Here is a 22,245-nt window from a genome sequence, read left to right as displayed (position 1 = left end):
GGGAACTCAACACGTCAGCTCATTCCTATGGAGGGGATTAAACAGTTGACGTTTCAGAATGAGACCCTTCATCAGGACTGGAAAGGAAGGGACAGAAGCCAGAATAAGAAGTTGGGGGTGGAAGGGGTTGGAGTACAAGTTGGCAGGTGATAGGTGTGACCAGGTGAGGAGGAAGGTGGGTGGGTTAGTGAGGGGGAATGAAGTAAGAAGCTGAGAGATGATAGCTGGAAGAGGTAAGGGGCTGAAGAAGAAGAAGGAATCTGACAGGAGAGGGGAGCGGAACAGGTCAGAAGGGGAAGAAGAAGAAGAGGAACTAGAGGGAAATGATGGGCTGGCGAGGAGAGAAAGTGTGAGAGGGTAACCCAGAAGAGAGAATGGAAAAGGAAGGAAGGAGAGAAATTACTGGAAGTTGGAGAAATCAATATTCATGCCATCAATTTGTAGGCTATCCAGATGGAATATGAGGACATTGCTCTTCCAGCCTGAGTCTGGTTTCCTGTTTTGGGCTAATCAGATTGTGATAAATCCCTATTGATACCTGATACCCATTATACTTCCCACAAGAATTTTGTAATACCCAAGGATTAAAAAAGGCCATTAAACTCACTGGAATTTTGCCCTCTAATGCTGAGAAATCATTATAACTACATTAGGTTAAATACAGCATACAAATAGGCCAGTTGGGTTCAAGCAATCTCACAAGTGGTCATGTTCTATTATAATAAACACAGAATATGCAGGGAATCTTCATAAAGTCAGTCAATATTGGGGGTGAGGGAAACAATTTCTGGTCTGAAACCTTTCATCAGAACAGAGAAAGAGAGAAAAATGCTGAAGAGCTTTTGGCAATGTAGTTCTCATTTCCCTCCTCCTTCCTGAAATACTGTTAACTTCTGTCACTCTCAGCCATTGGCCCATTGAGTCTGCCCCGCCATTTTATGATGGCTGAGTTATTATCCCTCTCAATCCCATTCTCCTGTCTTCTCCCTGAAACCTTAGATGTCCTTACTCAACAAGAACCTATCAACCTCCGCTTTAAAGATGCACAATAGCTTAGCCTCCACAGCCGTATGTCAGATTTACCACCCTCTGGTTAAAAAAATTCCTCCTCTCCTCTCTTCTAAAGGGACATCTTTTTATTCTGAGGCTCTGCCCTCTGGTCCTAGACTCCTCCACTATGGGAAACATCCTCTGCACGTCCATTCTCTCCAAGCCTTTCAATATTCAGTACATTTCAATGACAGTGCCCCCTCATTCTTCTAAACTCCAGCATCCACGAACATTTCTTCATTATTCCTTTTTTATGTTATGCAATTTACTTATCTTGTAACTTAAAGCACTGCTGCCACAAAACAACACATTTCACAGTGGTGGTGACAAACCAGTTTCTGATTCTGAATTCTGAACTCATTGGTGCTTTCTTATATGGATAGGTTCCAGTTATTCTTTACTCCGCATTCCTTGTGTCTTCCACTTTATCACAACCTTTGATAATTCAAAAGCTCCTTACTACGCAGCCCATTATATTCCTTTTCTTTAGAGGAAAGTGATTCAGTTTTTCCTGATACAATTACCCTCAGATTTCTGCTTTCATTCTCCGCACTCTTTTTTGTGCCACTATCTGCTTTCCAAAAAGTAATTGCTATCTATGTTTCTGGTCTACATAACTTCAATTCTTTCCAATTCTGTCCCTTTGGAATTAAATTGCAGTGCTTCCGTTACTTATGGCCTTGCTAATTTGTGCCATTTAGTTTTATACGATAGAACATAGAACAGTACAACCCACGTTGTTCGTGTCGACCACGATGTTGAGTTAAACCTATCTGCCCACACGTGGTCCATATCAGTATCAGTCAGTATCAGGGTTGCTATCACTTGTTAACGAGGGCTGGTGTGTGTTCTCCTGACTTCCCCTTCATGAAGCCCACAATCAATTCCTTGGCTGTGCCAATGTTTCAAAGTTTCAAAGTACATTTAATATCAGAGCATGTGTATAGCACACAACCTGAAATTTGTCCTCTTTGCAAACATCCACGAAACAAAGAAACCCCATTGAAGGATGGAAACATTGATGCCCCAAAGCTCCCTACCTCCCTTCACAGGATCAGCATCAAAAAGCATCGAGCCGCAGCAGAAGAACCAGGGGATCACTGATCTAGAGTGCATCAAACTACAGTCCACAAACAAGCACTTCAGGATCTCAATCAGTCTCTCTCTCTGCAGCGAAGGGGAGAGAGGTCGCTCCTGCAACAACAAGAGAGTAGACCAGCAACTCGCTGTTCCGATGTTACAATCTTCCTTGTCACAGCTCCAAGCCCCCCACTTCCCCATCTCGAGGTCTGGCAGACTCTCACACTTCATTGTGAGAGAGAGAGAGAGAGGGATCGCTCGAATACAGGGGCCTTCCTCCAACAGCAAACACACCGCCTGCTGCCTCGGTGTTTCAGTTTCCCATGACGCTTCGGTTGGCGCAAAATCAGCGAGGAACTAGGCCTTCCCGAATTCCGACCTCCCAGCCCCGAGGGTGCACGTCTTCCAGGCCATTCCTGGAGAGAGTGAAGTGCTAGGCTGCACAGTCGGTCTGAAACCCCACTGCTTGCGAATAACCACAGTTTGAACTGTAGATCACGAACTCTGACAGAACCCCAACCACATTGAAAAGAAAACAGAGACGCAAGAGAAAAGAAATAAGCTGTTTTGTGGACGAACTGGAAGAAGTCGCCCACGTTTGCAGAATCTGCTGGCACTATCTTTCCTTGCTCCTCCTAATGGTGTTGACTATGAGGTCGTTGTTATGACACTACTCAACCAGCTGAACTTACTTCTGTGCCTCCTTGTTACGATTGGAGATGCTATCCCCCCATTATCTGCATCTTCATGAGTCTGTCTAAGTGCTGCTTAAATGCCACTGTTGTGTCTCCTTCCACCATCACTTCCAGGCACTTATCACATGGTATAAAACAATCTGACCAGCTCTCCTCCTTTAAACTTTTTCCTCTCACCTTAAACCATGACCTCTAGTATTCTGCATTTCTGCACAGGGACAAAGGACTCCATCTACCCTATCTATGATTGCATTGTGTTTCATAGTTTCGTATTTGTAAAGTCAGTGGTTCAAAGATTCAGGAGACTCATTCTCAACCAAAGCATGGGGTGGCTGGCTCACAGGTTATACTAGAGTCGATTTGATTTTTTTATATATTAGACAATCCAGAGCAGAACAGTCCCTTCTGGCCCGAAGGGTCACACTGCCCAGCAAACCTCCTATTTAACCCAAGCCTAATCACAGAACAATTTACAATCGGCAGATTAACCTACTAACTAGTACGTCTTCGAACCCCGGGAGCACCCAGAAGAAACCCACATGCTCTCAGGAAGCATGCACAATCTTCTTACCGATGGCGCCGAAATCGAACTCTGAACTCCGACGCCGTGAGCTGTAATAGTATTGCGCTAACCGCTATGCTACCGTTTCCGAGGTAAGGCTAACTTGACGATCAGCTTGCAAGTGTAAGGCGGCCTCCATGGTATCGTTCTGTGGAACAGACAATACCAGAAAACACATACAAAAATGAATACATATTTACACGACTCCTTCTTGATTTAAGTGCACCCAAAAATATCTCAAAGCTATTGAAATACCGTCAGAAACATTTCGGTCATAAGCTCCCGCAACCAGCAATTTAGATATGTTTGAGTGATGCTAGTCAAAGAACACATCTTGATCAGACCATGGTATAAATCACTTCCTCTTCTTCAGAATGGGACATTGCAATTTCTTAATGCAAGATGGGGCCTGGATTTAAGACTTGAAAGGTGATATTGCACAATTCCCTCAGTGCTGCACTGGAGCTCGAATTGTTGTTTTAGACTTCCTCATTGGGAGAACACTGTCAATGCGGATTAATAGTAACATCTCCTCCTCACTGATGATCAATACACATGCACCTCAAACGTGAGTGCTGGGCCCACTGCTGTACTTTCCCTTCACTCATGACTGTGGATGGGTATGGCTCAAAAACCATCAACAGATTTGCCAATTACGTTCACTGTTGTGGACAAAATCTCGGACGGTGACAAGGAGGCACAAAAGAGTGAAGCAGGTTGGTTGGTTGGGCGGAGTCACACTTGCTGTCAGTAGGAACAAGGAACTGAGGAATTGGTTGTGAACTTCAGGGAAGGTAACTTGGGCAGGAGCTAGTACAGGTATGTTCCTATCTCACTGGGATATGAGGCACTGGCTACCCTCTCCTGGTCTAGCCCGCCTTTGTATATATATAATATAAATAATATATGTATGTATGTCTGTGGTGGGAATTTAATCTATGCTGTAGCGATGTGCTACACACAGCGCTGAAATAACGACACACAGTCGGTAAGTCGTTTCGAGACTAGTTTATTCAAACTTCGCGGCGCTGGCATTTAATCCCTAGCGCCCGCCCTCTCCGGGTGGAAATGATGTCAGAGGTGCATTACCAAAGTCTCCCCCCGCGTGCTGGCTATTTGTGAGCCGGTTCGCCTGCACAGAAAGTGGGTCGCCACATAACCACCACCCCCCCCCCCCCCAGAACCGGCGATACACCCCCCAATGTCCACAGTCTGGATCAGCCTCTGTTTGGGAGGTCTGCCTCTGCACCGCGATGCCTGAACCTCGACCGGCTGCACCAAGCCCACATGGGCTGGTTTGAGTCCGTCCACCATGAAAACCTCCTCTTTCCCCCCAATGTCCAGAACGTACATGGACCCGTTGTTGCTGATCACCTTGAACGGCCCCTCGTACGGCCGCTGTAGTGGTGCCCGGTGCCCGCCCCTTCGTACAAACACAAACTTACAGATCTGCAGGTCTTTGGGTACATGGGTCGGGGTCCGTCCGTGCTGTGAAGTTGGTACGGGGGCCAGGTTGCCGAGCCTTTCGCGTAGCCTGTCCAGGACTGCTGCGGGTTCTTCCTCTTGCCCCCTTGGGGCTGGTATGAACTCTGCCGGGATGGCCAGGGGTGCGCCGTACACCAACTCGGCCAACGAGGCGTGCAGATCCTCTTTGGGTGCCGTGCAGATGCCGAGCAGGACCCAGGGAAGCTTGTCCACCCAGCTAGGTCCTCTCAGGTGGGCCATGAGAGCTGACTTCAAGTGATGGTGGAAGCGTTCCACCAGTCCGTTTGACTGTGGGTGGTAGGCAGTAGTGTGGTGTAGCTGCATTCCCAACAGGCTGGCCACAGCCGACCACAGGCTGGAGGTGAACTGGGCGCCTCTGTCGGAGGTAATGTGGGCTGGTACCCCGAAGCGTGCTACCCAGGTTGCAATCGGTGCTCGGGCACAGGAATCGGCAGATGTGTCAGTGAGCGGGACCGCCTCTGGCCACCTCGTGAACCGGTCTACCATAGTTAGGAGGTACCGCACTCCTCGGGACACTGGTAGGGGCCCCACGATATCCACATGAATGTGGTCGAACCTCCGGTGGGTGGGTTCGAACTGCTGCGGCGGGGCTTTAGTGTGCCGCTGCACCTTGGCTGTTTGGCACTGTGCGCACGTTCTGGCCCATTCACTGACCTGCTTGCGAAGTCCGTGCCACACGAACTTGCTGGAGACCAGCCGGACGGTTGTCCTGATAGATGGGTGCGCCAAACCGTGTATGGAGCCGAAAACTCGCTGCCTCCATGCTGCCAGGACGATGGGGCGAGGTTGGCCGGTAGCCACGTTGCACAAGAGGGTCCTCTCACCTGGGCCTACGAGAAAGTCCTGCAGCTGCAAACCCCAGTCTGCGGTCCTGTAGCTGGGCATCTCGTCGTCTGCCTGCTGCGCCTCCGCCAGTGCTGCATAGTCCACCCCCAGGGACAGGGCCTGGACAGCTGGTCTGGAGAGTGCGTCCGCCACGACATTGTCCTTTCCCGAGACATGCTGGATGTCCGTCGTGTACTCGGAGATGTAGGACAGATGTCGCTGCTGGTGAGCCGACCAGGGATCGGACACCTTCGTGAACATGAAGGTCAATGGTCTGTGGTCCGTGAATGCGGTGAACGGCCTGCCTTCTAAGAAGTACCTGAAGTGCCGGATTGCCAGATACAGTGCCAACAGCTCCTGGTCGAAAGCACTGTACTTGAGTTCGGGTGGTTGTAGGTGCTTGCTGAAGAACACCAGGGGTTGCCAGTGCCCCTCGATGAGCTGCTCCAGCACCCCACCGACTGCTATTTCGGGTTCGTCCACCGTGAGTGCGGTCGGAACGTCCATTCTGGGGTGAACCAGCATCGCAGCATCTGCCAAGGCTTCCTTGGCTTTAACTAAAGCTGCCGCAGCCTCCTCATCCCAAGTAATGTCCTTGCCTTTACCGGACTTCAGGGTGTACAAAGGGTGCATGATATGGGCTGCTGAGGGGAGGAAATGGTGGTAGAAGTTCACCATACCAACGAACTCCCGCAGGCCTTTGACCGTGTTGGGCCGGGCAAAGTGGCGGATCGCGTCTACCTTGGCAGGGAGAGGTGTTGCCCCGTCTTTGGTAATCCTGTGGCCCAGGAAGTCGATGGTATCGAGACCGAACTGACATTTGGCCGGGTTGATCGTGAGGCCAAAATCACTCAGGCGGGAGTAGAGCTGGCGGAGGTGGTATAGATGCTCCTGACGACTACTGCTGGCTATAAGTATGTCGTCCAAATAGATGAACGCAAAGTCCAGGTCACGTCCCACCACATCCATTAGCCGCTGGAACGTCTGTGTGGCATTCCTCAGGCCGAACGGCATTCAGAGGAACTGGAACAGGCCGAACAGGGTGATGAGTGCTGTTTTGGGGATGTCTTCAGGGTGCACCGGGATTTGATGGTATCCCCGGACGAGGTCTACTTCGGAAAAGATTCTTGCCCTGTGCAGGTTTGCTGCTAAGTCCTGTATGTGCAGCACGGGGTAGCAGTCTGGAGTGGTAGCCTCATTCAGTCTGTGGTAGTCGCCGCATGGTCTTCAACCCCCGGCTGCTTTGGGCACCATGTGCAGGGGGGAGGCCCATGGGCTGTTGGACCTCCGTACGATCCCCAATTCCTCCATCCTCTTGAACTCCTCCTTCGCCAGGCGGAGCTTTTCCGGGGGGAGCCTTCGTGCGCAGGTGTGAAGGGGTGGTCCCTGGGTCAGGATGTGGTGCTGTACCCCGTGTCTGGGCATGGCTGCCGTGAACTGCAGTGCCAGAATCGATGGAAAGTCCACCAGGATTCTGGTGAATTCGTTGTCCGACAGCATGATGGAGTCCAGGTATGGGGCCGGCAACTTGGCTTCACCCAGGGAGAACGTCCGGAAAGTCTCGGCATGTACCAGTCTTTTCCCTTGCAAGTCGACCAGCAGGCTGTGAGCTCGCAAGAAGTCCGCCCCCAGGAGTGGTTGGGCCACGGCGGCCAGTGTGAAGTCCCACGTGAACCGGCTGGTGCCGAACTGCAGCTGCACTGTGCAGGTGCCGTAGGTCTGTATCGTGCTGCCATTTGCAGCCCTCAGGGTGGGTCCTGGCTTCCTGTTGCGGGTGTCGTACCCTGTCGGGGGCAAGGCACTGATTTCCGCTCCGGTGTCGACCAAGAAGCGGCGTCCCGACTGTTTGTCCCAGACGTACAAGAGGCTGTCCTGGTGGCCAGCCGCCCTAGTCATTAGCGGCAGCTGGCCCTGGCCCTGGCCCTTGCAGGGCGGGCGACAACGGTGGGCTTTTGTGCCCCACCGCTGGTGGTAGAAACACCACTGTTCACTGGCCTCCTCACTCCTGCCTCTGTGTTGTGTGCGCCCCCCTGCCAGGCCTGGTCTGGTCCGCTGTTGGGCGCGTGGCCTGGTAATCTGACCGACGGACGCCACGCTCTCCCTCTTGGCTTTCCACAGCACGTCTGCCTGGGCCGCCACCTTTCGGGGGTCGCTGAAATCTGCGTCGGCCAGCAGCAGATGTATGTCCTCGGGCAGTTGCTCTAGGAACGCTTGCTCAAACATGAGGCAGGGCTTGTGTCCATCAGCCAGGGGCAGCATCTTGTTCATCAATGCTGATGGCAGTCTGTCTCCCAAACCTCCCAGGTGAAGCAGGCGGGCACCCCGCTCACGCCGTGAGAGGCCAAAGGTTCCAATGAGCAGCGCTTTGAATGCTTCATATTTGCCTTCTTCCGGGGGCGACTGTATGAAATCCGCAACCTGGGCGGCCATCTCCTGGTCAAGGGAACTCACCACGTGGTAGTAACGCGTGGAATCAGAGGATATCTGCCGAATCTGGAACTGGGCTTCTGCTTGGCTAAACCACACGTGTGGTCGCAACGTCCAGAAAGTCGGCAGTTTCAGCAAAACTGCGTGAACAGATGAAGAGATGGCCATCTTTGATCCAAATCCCGTTTGGACCGTTGGGGTCACCAACATAGCGATGTGCTACACACAGCACTGAAATAACGACACGCAGTCGGTAAGTCGTTTGGAGACTAGTTTATTCAAACTTCGCGGCGCTGGCATTTAATCCTTAGCACCCGCTCTCTCCGGGCGGAAATGACATCAGAGGTGCATTACCAAAGTCTCCCCTCGCGCGCTGGCTATTTGTGAGCCGGTTCGCCTGCGCAGAAAGTGGGTCGCCACAATACCTTAATTTACCAGCATCTCAATGCAAGTCTAGCACTTATCACTTACACTACATAATAACACATTGTATGCCTTCCAGTTCCAAGTTTAGGTTGGTATATTGAAGTGAAAAGTAATGACGGTATTAAAATGATGTAAGGATGGCCTTCTGGTAGGGTAGTGGACGCAGGGGATTCTACGGGTCAACCAAAGTTATTATTGTCTTTTTTAAATGTATTTTTTCATGATTGCAAGATCCTGCTGGATTTTAAGAACTTTGAAGTACGGCAGGTCTACCCCATCAGCGAGTTGCTCGTTGGGGGAGAAACTGAAAAAGCTGGACTTTGTGCAGACCGTGATGCTGCCTGCAACAGCGAGGCTTTGGTGCACGAAGGAGGTGTGCAGTCTAACAGCGAGTGCTCGTCTTAGTCACCTTTCTTGTGATCGCGAAACCTTGTTGGACATTGGTGAAGTGGAAGCTGCAAGTCCAATTCATTGGTGAACGGCGGGGGAGCGCTTGGCCTCAGTCGTAGCGACGGCTAGGCCTGAAGCTGCAATGTTGCTTGTTAGCAGCCTCCCAGGGGGTGGTGTCAGAGTCGGACGCTCCACTGCAGTCCTGGAGGTGGTGTGGCTCGTCGTCCATGCTGGAATCAGTACTGCCCCCTAGTGCCCGCTCAGTAGATGACAAGCTGTATTGTGTTTAACTGCAGAATGCTGCAACATTCATGGACTTGGGGACTTGGTCTATATTTTTTGTGGGACTGTATTTTACAGCTGTCTTATAGCATTGTATATGTGGCTTCTGCTCTGTATGACTGTTGGTACAGCATACTGCACTTTGGCCCCGGAGTAACACTGTTTTGTTTGGCTGTAGAAATTGGTATTCATGTATGACTGAATGACAATTAAACTTGAAATTGAACTTGAAAAGCCACTGTGGATATTTGACTGAACAGACAAAATCATGTTGTGAAGTATGTAACTTTGTTTTTCCTGAAAAAGTTTAATTTGTTTAAACTTTGCAAATCTTGAACACACAAAAAAAAGAATAATGGGTCAAAATATTCAGTAAGTATTTTGAACAATTTTTTGGATGAATAGCAACTTAATTGGTTAGACTGAGCAACCAGAGAATAATTCCAGCTATCACATTTAATAGAAAAAAATTAACAATGTGACAGGAATCACAGACGAAGGATTAAATGCAAATTTTTCAGACTGGTGTGCACACATTTAATATGTGAAATCTGACAGACAGCAGATTACAAAGGAGTTTCCAAATAAAGTTGTGTCTGATGTACTAACTTTATTTGTTTGGAGATAGATTATGAATATTATTTAAAATGACTTTTTTCCATGGTTTCTTTGTGAGTGATAATTGAGTTTCTTTTCAACCATCACACATTTTCTCTATATATTACCAATCCTTATTCCTCTGCATATGGTCCCAACTGTAAAATGGGGGTTCAATTCCTGCCGCTAAGTCTAAGGAGTTTGTACATTCTCCCCATACTCTGGTTTCCCCCCCCCCCCCACATTTCAAAGACATACAGCTTAGTAGTGTTACTAAGTGGTGTCCATTCTATGTTGTCGACGTGTGGCGACATTTGTGTTTGTCGAGCTCAATCCTCGTAGGTTTAATTTGATGTAAACAATGCACTTCTCTGTAGGTCTTGATGTGTGTGTGTGTGTGTGTGTGTGTGTGTGTGTGTGTGTGTGTGTGTGTGTGTGTGTGTGTGTGTGTGTGTGTGTGTGTGTGTGTGTGTGCGCGCATGCGTGAGTGCGTGTCTTATATAACTCCCGGTGGAGTCGTCGGCACACCGTCATGACAAGCTTTTTGCACTGATCTTTTTGGTGATTGCTAACCCTCTCCAGGATTTTTTTTTTTACGAGGTCGAGTTGTTAGCTTGACATTCAACCCAGGCACTGTTGGAGAGCAAGGGAGCCGGCTGGATTTGAACTTGGGACCTCTCGCCCCAAAGTCCAGCGCTGATGCCACTACGCCACCAGCCGACCTAGGTTTTGATGTACGTGTGATAATTTAAAAAAAAATTATCTAATCGATCTTAGTCAGCACCTTGGGGTTAAAGGTGAGTGTTTGTACCCCTGACGGTTCTGAGATAGTGACGGTTCTGAGATAATGATCTGGTGTCCACAGATTCTCTCTCAGGAAGTCATGAGAAGGTTAGCAGGGCAGACAGATGGGAAGTATGGGAAGAACCACTCTTATTTCTTTACTCTTTGCTGGCATCTGTATGCTTTTTTTTAAATCACTAACTTTTATTGCAACACCGACAAACTACACTCAATACAACTAGTTGCCGATTACACTTTGACTGTTTAATTGTCTGTATGCTTCTGATGAAGGACCTCAGTGTCCTCAGGGCTTTCCATGAAGACAGAGAAAAGCATATATTTCTTGAAGAAACAGAAATATAGCAGGTAACATGCTCTTTCTGCAGCATCAGGAGAAATTAAAGATAGTATTAAATCAAAGGGAGAAGCATGTTGCAAATGAAAATCAGCAAATTAACAGGGAAAAAGAAGATAGAATGTGGGAGTAAACTGATGAGAGATATAAAAATGAGAAGCACACACAAATAATGGAGGAAGACAGCAGGCCAGGCAGGAGCGAGGTGAACAGTCAATGTATTAGACGCGACCATTCATCAAGATCTGAGGAAGGGTCTTGGCCCGAAACATCATCTATTGATTTCCCTGTAGAGATGCTGCCTGACTTGTTGAGTTCATCCAGCATCTTGTGTGGGTTGCTCAACTGCGGAGCCTCTTGTGTCTCTAATAAAAGAATGAACTTCTATAAGAACGTAAGAAGGAAAAGAACAGTGACAGTAAATGTGGGTCCCTTACAGATCCACACTTATTTTGTATTTTGAACTTGGAAGGATAGGAGATTTTATGAAGGGGAATAGAAAAATGGCAATGAAATTAAATTGAATACATTGTATATGCCTTTAGGGAAGAAAATATAAAGAACCTGTCAGAGATACCTGAGGGGCAGGGGTCTAGTGGGGACAAGGAGTTAAATTAAATTAGCATTTTTAAAATTTTTATTTTATTTTGGGATACAGCATGGTAACAGGCCCATCTGGCCCAGTGAGTCCACGCCTCCCAATTACGCCCATGTGACCAATTAACCCGCTAACACGCACATTTTGGAATGTTGGGGGGAAAGTGGAACACCCAGAAGAAACCCACTAGGTCACAGAGAGAACATAAAATCTCCTTACAGACAGTGGGGGGAATTGAACCTGGGTAACTGGTGCTGCACTAATTGCTACGCTACCGTGCCACTCTAGAAGGTATAATACAAGAAATTAATAAAAATTATAAATTCCATGGATCCAGCGATCTACTTTACGTCACTGAATTTTGAAAGGAATATCTATCAATGTGGTGGATGTTTTGGCTATCGTCTTTTAGAGCAGTAGTGATCATTGAGTGGTTTCTACAGATGGAAGGTCAAAGTTACCCCCACAATTTAAGAAAGGAAAGGGATTGGGAAACGGGTAGTTACTGGCCTGTTAGCCTGACATTAGTAATTGAAAATTAAAAAAAATACTACAGATGTGTAACTCTAAAAGCCCAGGGGCACGTTCTCACTGTTTGTTAAAATATTGATGTGGTACTTATGGTGGAAAGTGTCTGCACTTCTCTGGAGCTCACTGAAGTCTGAGGCAGAGGCCTTTGGTAGGTGATTGGTGACTGGTAGTTAATAACAAGTAGATAACTGGTGACTGGTAACTAATAATAAGTAGGGAACTGAAATGATGAGCAGCTTTGGAAAAAGCTGAGGGTAGCAATTGTACTTACAGATTTCTGACCACGTTATCTTTCTCTTTGACTCAGAAGTAAAATTCATCAGTAAATTATATTTGTGTGTACCATAAACACTATATGTGCTGAATTTGCAAACTAGATAATATAAATAAACAGTGAATATTTTCCCTTAGCTTTCTCCCATTATCCTCTCCCAGGATCCCCATCACCCAGGACATGCCCCCTTCTCATTGTTACCATCAGGTAGGAGGTATCGAAGCCTGAAGGCACACACTCAGTGATTCAGGAACAGCTTCTTCCCCTCTGTCATCCGATTCCTAAATGGACATTGAACCCTCGGACACTACTTCACTTCTATCATTTCTGTTTTTGCACTATTTTTAATTTAGCTATTTAATTTAAATAGTTAACTTCTGAGCTACTTAATATACTTACTGTAATTGATTTATTTTTTTCTTTCTATATTATGATGTATTGCATTGAACTGCAATTTCATGATACATGCCAGTGATAACAAACCTGATTCTGATTCTAATTTAAAGAGCAAACACGAGGAAATCTGCAGATGCTGGAAATTCAAACAACACACACACAAAATGCTGGTGGAACACAGCAGGCCAGGCAGCATCTATAAGGAGAAGAGTCCTGACGAAGGGTCTCGGCCCAAAACGTCGACAGCGCTTCTCCTTATAGATGCTGCCTGGCCTGCTGTGTTCCACCAGCATTTTGTGTGTGTTGTCTGATTCTAATTCCTTCTTCTTCAGCCTTTTCCACCTATCACCTTCATGATTCTCACTTCAACCCCTCTTCCTCCCCCCCACACACCTACCTTTCCCCTCACCTGGCTTCACCTATCACCTTCCTGCTTGTACTCCTTTCCCTTCCTCCCACCTTATTCTGACTTCTTCCCACTTCCTTTCCAGCCTTGATGAAGGGTCTTGCCCTCAAATCTCAACATTTTATTCCTCTCCATAGATGATGAGTTCTTCCAGCATTTTGCGTATATTACTCCAGATTTCTAACATCTGCAGAATCTCTTGTGTTTATGAGCATTTTTTTAATATAATGTAACTCTTCACCCAAATCGCTCTGTTCAGTTCAGTTCAGTTTCAGTTTATTGTCATTTAGAAACCACAAATGCAATACAGTTAAAAAACGAGACAACGTTCTCCAGAATGATATCACAAAAGCACACGACAAAACAGACTACACCAGAAAATCCACATAACATTTGGTAATCCCCAAATCCAGAGTCCGGAGAGGCTGCTACGTATTAATATCGCGCTACCATCTTAGCGCGTTCCCCAGAAAGGAGCTCCAAATCCACCAGACAAAACAAGACTACCCAGACACACCAAGTCAGGAGACCAACTCTACCACCCAACAAACAAAAAACTAAAGCTACAAGACCTACACAAAACCACATAGTTACATATAGTTAGAGTTAACATATAGTTACAACAGTGCAGACAATACCATATTTGATAATTGTTTTTTATACATGCATATATACAAGCCTAGGATTTTATTTTACTGTATATCTAATGGTTGAAATTTTTAACAACAAAAAGTTTAAAATCTATTTATTCTCAGGAAGCTTTAGGGTTAACTAACATTAGGAAAAAAGCTTTTATACAGCAGGTGGTTAAAGTGTGGAAAACATTTGCCAAAGATAATTGTTCAGCTGCAGAATTTAAAAGAGGGGTGAATGTGCATCTGAAAGAAAATAAATTGTGGGAGCCCAGAAAGAGGGTGGGAGAAGAAGAAATAGCTGGACTGTTCTCAGGCAAAGCAGCTGTGACCCAATGGGCTGAAAGTCCTCCTGTTCTGCTGTAATAGTTTTACTAGCCTGGGAAATTTGTCAGAGTACAATTTAGAAGATAAATTGCTTTAATGTGTTGCTTGCATAACATCACCGTGAAACGTGGCCAGCATTCTCTTCAGTCATCAGAGGCAGAAAGAGAAACTGTTGGCATCTGTTGTTTTGAAGGGACTCCTTTCTTTCTGAGGTCTTGCTTTCAGTGACACTTGTTATTGCCCTAATTAATTAATACTAATGATTCTTGAGGGAAAAAAAGAGTGATAATGATTCAAGTTACAAATCTTGTCTTCTGTTATAAGCTCTGAATGCAGTTTTATAATTTATGTATGCTGAACTCTGCTTCCGACTTTAGAAGTGGGAGCTTAACATTCACACAGTTATTATATGCGGTAAGAATTAATTTCTCCCTGAATTTTCCTTTGGGTTGTGGAAATTATTGAATTTTACATGTAGAACAAAAGGTTATGCCCTGTCTGGGGAAATGGGGCAAGTGCTTTTATTGTCTGTAATATTAGCTGCTCAGAAGCTTGGCTCATTGCTCTAAGCAATTGATATAAACACAAGCTAGAAGAACATCACCTCTTATACCACTTGGGCATACCACAGCCTGAGCATTGACTACTCCTGTTTTATGCAAACTGCTCTCTCTCTGTCCTTTTCACTTTCCAGCTTCACACGTCCAACACCTCCAGCCCCCGCCTTCACTCTGTTTCATCCCCTCCTCTGCTTATTCTATCTGCTCATCACCCAAACACCCCTCCCACTGGGACCCTCACTCTACTGTTCCTGTCTGCCCTTCCCATCCATCTTGCTTTGTTCCATGCTCTTCCTCCTTTTCCTATTGGATTCTTTCATCTGCAGCCTTTGTTGTCTCCACCTATCACCTCCCAGTCTCTTTTGTTATTACTACACTTCCCCTCCATCTGTCAATCATCTAACCTCACCTAGATTAACCTATCACTTGCCAGCTGTTGCTCCACCTCTGCCCCACCCCTTTTTATACTGCCCAAATCCCTCTACTCTGTCAATGCTGATGATGGGTCTTGACCAGTTCATTTCCCTCCACAGACACGTATTTTAAAAGTTCGAAGTTCAAGTAAATTTATTACCGAAGTATATAGATGTTACCACATGCTACCTCAAGATCCATTTTCTTACAGGCATTTCCAGGAAAGAAGAAATGCAATAGAATTTAATGAAAAACTGTACATAAACTGACAGAGACTGACAAACAACAGATGTGCAAAAGAGACAAACAGTGCACATAAAAATAAGACTGAGAACAGCAGTTGGAAAGAGTCTTTGAATGTGAATGTGTATGTCATAGAGTAGTGGCGAGTGAAGTTATCCACGCTGGTTCAGGAACCTGATGATTGTATGGTATCAACTGCTCCTGAACCTGGTGATATGGGACCTAAAGCTTCTGTAGCTCCTGCCCAATGGTAGTAGCGAGAAGAAAGCATGGCCAAGATGGTGGGGACCTTTGATGATAAGGTTATTTATTATTATTAGATAACTTGATGATTGGACTAAGACAACCAAACTAAATGCAAACTATATTTAGGCATTTCAAACCCAGCTGCTTATATTTTAATGAGGGTCCCTGGTTCATATCCTTGCTGTAAATGAGACTCTCAAAGTGTATTATGATGATACTGTATGGTAGAGTCACAGAGCACTCCAGCACAGAAACAGGCCCTTCAGCCCATCTAGTCTGTACCAAACTATTACTCTGCCAAGTTCCATCAACCTTTGAGGCGAATGCAGAAGGCGAGTGAGAGTTTCGGCGCTGACTGCCTGCTTTTTGATCGCTGCCGGAGAAGTAGTCTGTGAGCGTCTTACCACTGCGTGGCTCGCTGTGGCAGATGGGTAGGACCCCTCTGAGGGTAGGCCCCTCTGCCTCATGTGGTGTGCTTCTCTTTTGATGAATGTCAGCGATATCGGAAGATGGTGACGTGGTTCTGTGTTTATAGATTGGACAAATGCGTTTATGAACTGCGGGCTTTTTCAGACCTAACGGTTTTTAGACCTGTGTTTTTTTTAATTGCCTCTTCCTTTTCCGTTTTGTTGCGCGAGGAGAGCGTGTTTGGGGGTTGATGTGCTGCTAATTTTTTTGTGTGGGGGAGGGTTTGCTTTTTGGGGGGGTCGATGTTCCCATTCCATTTTGTGCAGGGTGAGGGGTTTTTTGGGGGGGGGGTGGTGTGATGATTGGGATGCTGTTCGTTTTTGTCTAGGGGAGGCAAGTTTGATGTTTCTCTCTCATGACTTGCATGTTCTTTCTTTGTTACGCGGCTGTCTGGGGAAGTACAAATTTCAGAGTTGTATATGGATACATGCCTTGATAACAAATGAACCTTTGAATCTTTTGAACCCTTGACCTGACCATAATCCTTCATACCAGTCCCATTCATGTACCTATCCAAGCTTCTATTAAATGTTGAAATTGAACCTGTGTCCATAACTTCTATTAGCAGCTCATTTCACACTCTCACTACCCTCTGAGTGAAGAAATTCCCCCTCATGTTCCCCTTAAACATTTCGCCTGTCATCCTTAACCTCTAATTTTGGTCTCGCCCAACCTCAGTGGAAAAAACCTGCTTGCATTTATCCTATTAATTTTGTATATCAAATCTCCCCTCATTCTCCTATGGGATAACGCATCCAACCTTTTCCTGTAATTCAGATCCTCAAGTCCCAGCAACATCCTTGTAAAGAGAACAATTCTTACCCACCTTGAATAAAGTCACTAGTTATTGGGATATTACTTGGTGTAATTCTCTTATTTTTCTGTGGTATCCTTGAATAAATTATTTCAGTATTGAATCTAACAAACATTCGGGATGCTGTTCTTCTGAAGCTGGAAGTAGCAGGACCATTTGCCGAAGACCAGATTCATATGAAAACCGAGGAGTACATTAACCTACAAATAGAACAGGTGGCAGAAGGTGGTGAAAGAAGGAGACGTCGTCAGCAGGTTCAGGTATCACTATGTTCTGATTTTATATCCTTTCAGGCATTTTGATGTCATTTGTCATAGAGTCATAGAAAAGTACAGGTCAGAAACAGGCCGCCCGACCCATCTAGTCCGTGCTGAACCATTGAAACTGCCTACTCCCGTCGACCTGCACCAGAACCATAGCCTCCACAACCCTACCATTCATGTATCTATCCAGACTTCTCTCAAACATTGAAATCAAGCTCATATGCACCACTTGTGCTGGCAGCTCATTCCACACTCTCCTGGCCCTCTGACTGAAGAAGTTCCTCCTCGTGTTCCCCTTAAACTTTCACCCTTAACCATGATCTCTGTATGTATTCTCACCCAACCTCAGTGGAAAAAGCCTGCTTGCATTTACCCTATCTATACCCCTCATAACTTGGAGTACCGCCATCAAATCTCCCCTCAATCTTCTACATCCCAAGGAATGAAGTCCTAACCTATTCAATCTTTCCTTTTCACTCAGGTCCTCCAGTCCTGGTAACATTCTTGTAAACTTTTTCTGTACTCTTTCAACCTTATGTACACCTTTCCAGTGGGAAATCTGCACACAACACTCCAAATTAGGCCTCACCAATGTCTTATACAACTTTACCATAACATCCCTTCTCCTGTACTCAGTACTTTGATTTATGAAGGCGAACGTGTCAAAAGCTTTCTTTATGACCTGTGACACCACATTCAATGAATTATCTGTATTCCCAGATCCCTTTGTTCTACCACGCTCCTCAGTGCCCTCCCCAATATTAAACACAACCTAATGTTGTGTTTCATACAACATTAAAGCTGTTTATTCCCATCACACACATCATCATGAATTTACATCATACTGCATGAGGTGACATAATGACATATTACAAAACCAGTAATCAAGAGGTATGATTAATAACCTGGGGTACAACTTTAACTTCCTTCAAAGCACTGAGAAATTTAAATTACGTAAATAAAGCTGTATGGTGATTAAGAAACAACCAGATTGATGTAAAAACCCATCTATTCATTCAGTCCTGTGTGTTATTCCAATCCCATATCAATATGGCTACCTTTCTGAAAAGGAGACATGAGACTGCAGACACTGGAATCTGAAATAACAAATAAATGTGAAGTAATTCATTTTGGTAGGTCAAATATGATGGCAGAATATATGGTAAGACTCTTGGCAGTGTAGAGGATCAGAGGGATCTTGGGGTCCAAGTCCATAGGATGCTCAAAGCAGCTGCGCAGGTTAACTGTGATTAAGAAGGCATACGGTGTATTGGCCTTCATCAATCATGAAATTGAATTTAGGAGCTGAGAGATAATGTTACAGCTATATAGGACCCTGGTCAGACCCCACTTGGAGTACTGTGCTCAGTTCTGGTCGCCTCACTACAGGAAGGATGTGGAAGCCATAGAAAGGGTTCAGAGGAGATTTACAAGGATGTTGCCTGGATTGGGGAGCATGCCTTATGAAAACAGGTTGAGTGAACCTGGCCTTTTCTCCTTGGAGTGACGGAGGACGAGAGGTGACCTGATAGAGGTGTATAAGATGATGAGAGGCATTGATCATGTGGATAGTCAGAGGCTTTTTCCCAGGGCTGAAATGGCTGCCACAAGAGGGCACAGGTTTAAGGTACTTGGGAATAGATACAGAGGAGATGTTAGGGGTGAGTTTTTACGCAGAGAGCGGTGAGTGCGTGGAATGGGCTGCTGGCAACGTTGGTGGAGGCAGATACGTTAGGGTCTTTTAAGAGACTTTTGGATAGGTACATGGAGCTTAGAAAAATAGAGGGTTATGGGTAACCCTAGTAATTTCTAAGGTAGGGACATGTTTGGGACAACTTTGTGGGCCGAAGGGCCTGTATTGGGCTGTAGGTTTTCTATGTTTCTATGCTGGAAGAATTCATTGGGTCAGGCAGCATCTGTGGAGGGAAAATGAATGGTCGATGTTTTGAATCGAGACCCTTCACCTCACCCACTGCCCCCATCTACCACCCACCTCTGTTAATTGGTTCCAATATCCACCTTTCTTTCCTATTGGATTCCATCATCTTCATCCCTTTGTCACCTCAGCCTATTGTCTCCCAGCCTCTACTTCATTCTCCCTCCCTCCATTTGCCGATAACCTCCCCTCACCTGAATCCACCTATCCCTTGCTAGCTCTTGCTCCATCCCATCCAATCCCCTCACATTTTTTGACTGGCTATCTACTCTCAGTCTTTAAGTCCAGATGATCTTGCCCTGAAACATCGATTTGTTTCCACTGATAGTCTTTGAAATGGCTAAGTAAGATATTGCGCTTAAGGGGATGTAGGAATGGATTTGAATAACTGGCATTGTTAGTGACACCCACATCCTGTGAGTGAACAAAAAATCACTCACACACACACACACACACACACACACACACACACACACACACACACACACACACACACACACACACACACACACAAACACACACACACACACACACACACACACACCATCATCTATGGAAAAGAATAAACAGTTGATGTTTCGGGCAAACACCCTTCTTCAGGACAGGAAAGGAAGGGAGAAGATGCCAAAATAAGAAGGTGGAGGGAAGGAAAGGAGGATAAGCTAGAAGGTGATAGGTGAAGCCAGATAGATGGGGGAAAGGAGGATGAGGCAAGAAGATGAGAGGTGATAAATAGAAAAGGCAAAGGGCTGGAGAAGAAGGAATCTGATAGGAGAGGAGAGCGGAGGGGCACCAGGGGAGGTGATAGGCAGGTGACTAGAAGAGGTAAGAGGCCCAAGTGGGGAAATGAAGAAGAGGCAACAGGGAGGGGCAAATCTCTGTAAGCTGGAGAAATCAATGTTCATGCCATCAGGTTGGAAGCTACCTAGACAGAATATGAAGTGTTACTCCTCCAGCCTAAGAGTGCTGAGAGGAGGCCAATATCAGTTCAGGAATAGGGATAGGAATTTCAATGGTTAGCCAGTGGGATGTTCCGCTTTCTGTGGATGGAGCTGAAGTGTACAACAAAGCAGTCTCCCAACTTATGATGGATCTCACCAGTGTAGAGGAGACTGCTTCAGGAACATCAGATACAGTAGGTAACTCCAACAGATTCACAGGTGAATGTTGTCTCACCTGGAAGGACTGTATGGGGCCCTGAATGGAGGTGAGGGAGGAGGTGAACGGGCACATGTAGTACTTCTGCCACCTATAGGGGTCAGAGACAGGAAGGAGATTCGTGGGGGGAGGGGAAATGTATGGACGAGGGAATCATAGTGGGAGCGATCTCAGTGGAGAGTGGGGAGAGGTAAATATATGTTTGGTGGGAGCGTCCCATCGAAGATAGTGGAAGTTGCAGAGAATGATGTTTTGGATGTAGAGGCTCAAATAATCAGGAGATTATTTTGTTCTTTGTTACTGAAGAAGTATACTCAGTGGTCATTTTATCAGGTACACCAGTACCCTGCTCATTAAGGCAAATATCTAATCAGCTAATCATGTGGCAGCAACTCAATATGTAAAAGCATGCAGACATGGTCAAGAGGCTCACCTGCTGCTCAGACTGAACATCATAATGGAGAAGAAATGTGATCCAAGTGATGTTGACTGTTGAATGATTGTTGGTAGCAGACAGGGAGGTTTGAGAATCTCAGTAAAGCTGATCTCCTGGGATTTTCATGCACAACAGTCTCTAGAGTTTACAGAGGATGGTGCAAAAAAACCAAAACAATCTCATGAATGGCAGTTCTGTTGGCAAAAGTGCCTTCTTAATGATAGGATGGCAACAGTAACTTAAATAACTGCACGTTACAACACTGGTGTGCAGAAGAGCATCTCTAGACGCTCAACATGTTGTACCTTGAAGCGGAAGGGCTACAACAACAGAGGATCATGGAGCATACATTCAGTGGCTACTTTATTATGTACAAGAGGTACCTAATTAAGAGGCCACTGGGTGTATTTTGGAAGAGTACATAAGTAGAAGCTATTTGCAGCATTATCTCATACTTGCACAGAGTTTGCTTGCGTAGAAAGTCAATAATAATGTTTGTCCAATTTATACATTTTACAGTTAGTGCAGAATTGGACTATTCCCTTAAATCCACAAAGGAATCAACTCATCAAGACAAGGACCTTTGAGGTGGCTAGCAGGTAATTGTTTTAGTTAGGATGTATTTGTTTGATTAATTAATTACAGGCAGGTGTGGATTGTAGGTTGATGTCACGGCCACTTCTGTTTGTAAATTATCCGTAAGACTTTTATCATCGCATCCTCAAACAAACATGTTTGTCTGTATGGTTCACTTGTGTTGGATTAGTAATCGGTTATAAGTCTTTAGAATTATCGACCTCAAAGGACCATGTCCGAGTATACATAAGGATAAGATTAACAGATGTTTCAACACTAATAAGTTCATGGAATGGAAAGGTGGATGAGCTTGGAGGTTCTTCTGGCCTGGTCCCTCCTCCCTTCCTTCTCTTTAATGCTTCTTCTATCCACTCCATAAAATTTTACTTCTTTGGCTAAGTTTTTGTTTTTTTTATTGTTGATTGTAGGTGTTTTTGAAGTTGCTTGTTCTAAAAAGCAATACAGTTGTACTGTAATTGTTCAGTCTTGTCCAGTTGGGCCATTGGCTCCCAGTGGAGCATAGTCCATCGATGACCTCCTACTTCCATCGTCTGAAGTCGATGGTATGGTGGAATTCATCAATGTTTCTGCAATCCTTTGTATGCACAGTACAGGGGACTGGCCCATGCAGCTTCACCAGAGCCCTGTTGGCCGGCCTTGCCCATTTCCAGCTATCACAATGGGGATGTAGGGTTGGACTTTGAGAGGCATAATTGTTCAGTGATTTTTCTTTATTGCAGCAAAGAAATTGGCATAAATGTACAAGCCTTCCTTAAGAACAACGAAGTAGTTCCGCTATCTATCAGTTACCAGTATCTCTACGCAAGTGTTGAGACTCAAGTTGCAATTGCATCTGTCATTTTGGCTGGAGTTTATATCCTTATTGTATTTGAGGTAAGTTCCTTCTGTTTATTGACTGGCTGCATATTATATTCTATTCTATTTCTGACATTAGAGTGTGCAAAATGTTGAGCAGAATGAATGGGTTT

General features: G+C 45.6%; 1 protein-coding gene across 1 annotated transcript in view; it reads left to right on the top strand.

Annotated features, from left to right (window-relative positions):
* The window catches only part of oca2 (oculocutaneous albinism II), a 509,488-nt gene that overhangs the window by 161,739 nt on the left and 325,504 nt on the right, over positions 1-22,245 (top strand). The window contains exons 7-9 of the mRNA XM_073041884.1: positions 16,984-17,147; positions 21,200-21,279; positions 21,997-22,150. Coding sequence (XP_072897985.1) covers positions 16,984-17,147; positions 21,200-21,279; positions 21,997-22,150 — 398 coding nt within the window. The remainder of the gene's footprint in view (positions 1-16,983; positions 17,148-21,199; positions 21,280-21,996; positions 22,151-22,245) is intronic.

This window comes from Hemitrygon akajei, chromosome 4 (assembly GCF_048418815.1).
Source record: "Hemitrygon akajei chromosome 4, sHemAka1.3, whole genome shotgun sequence".
Lineage (NCBI taxonomy): Eukaryota > Metazoa > Chordata > Chondrichthyes > Myliobatiformes > Dasyatidae > Hemitrygon > Hemitrygon akajei.
This window is presented reverse-complemented; position numbering and strand designations above follow the sequence as displayed.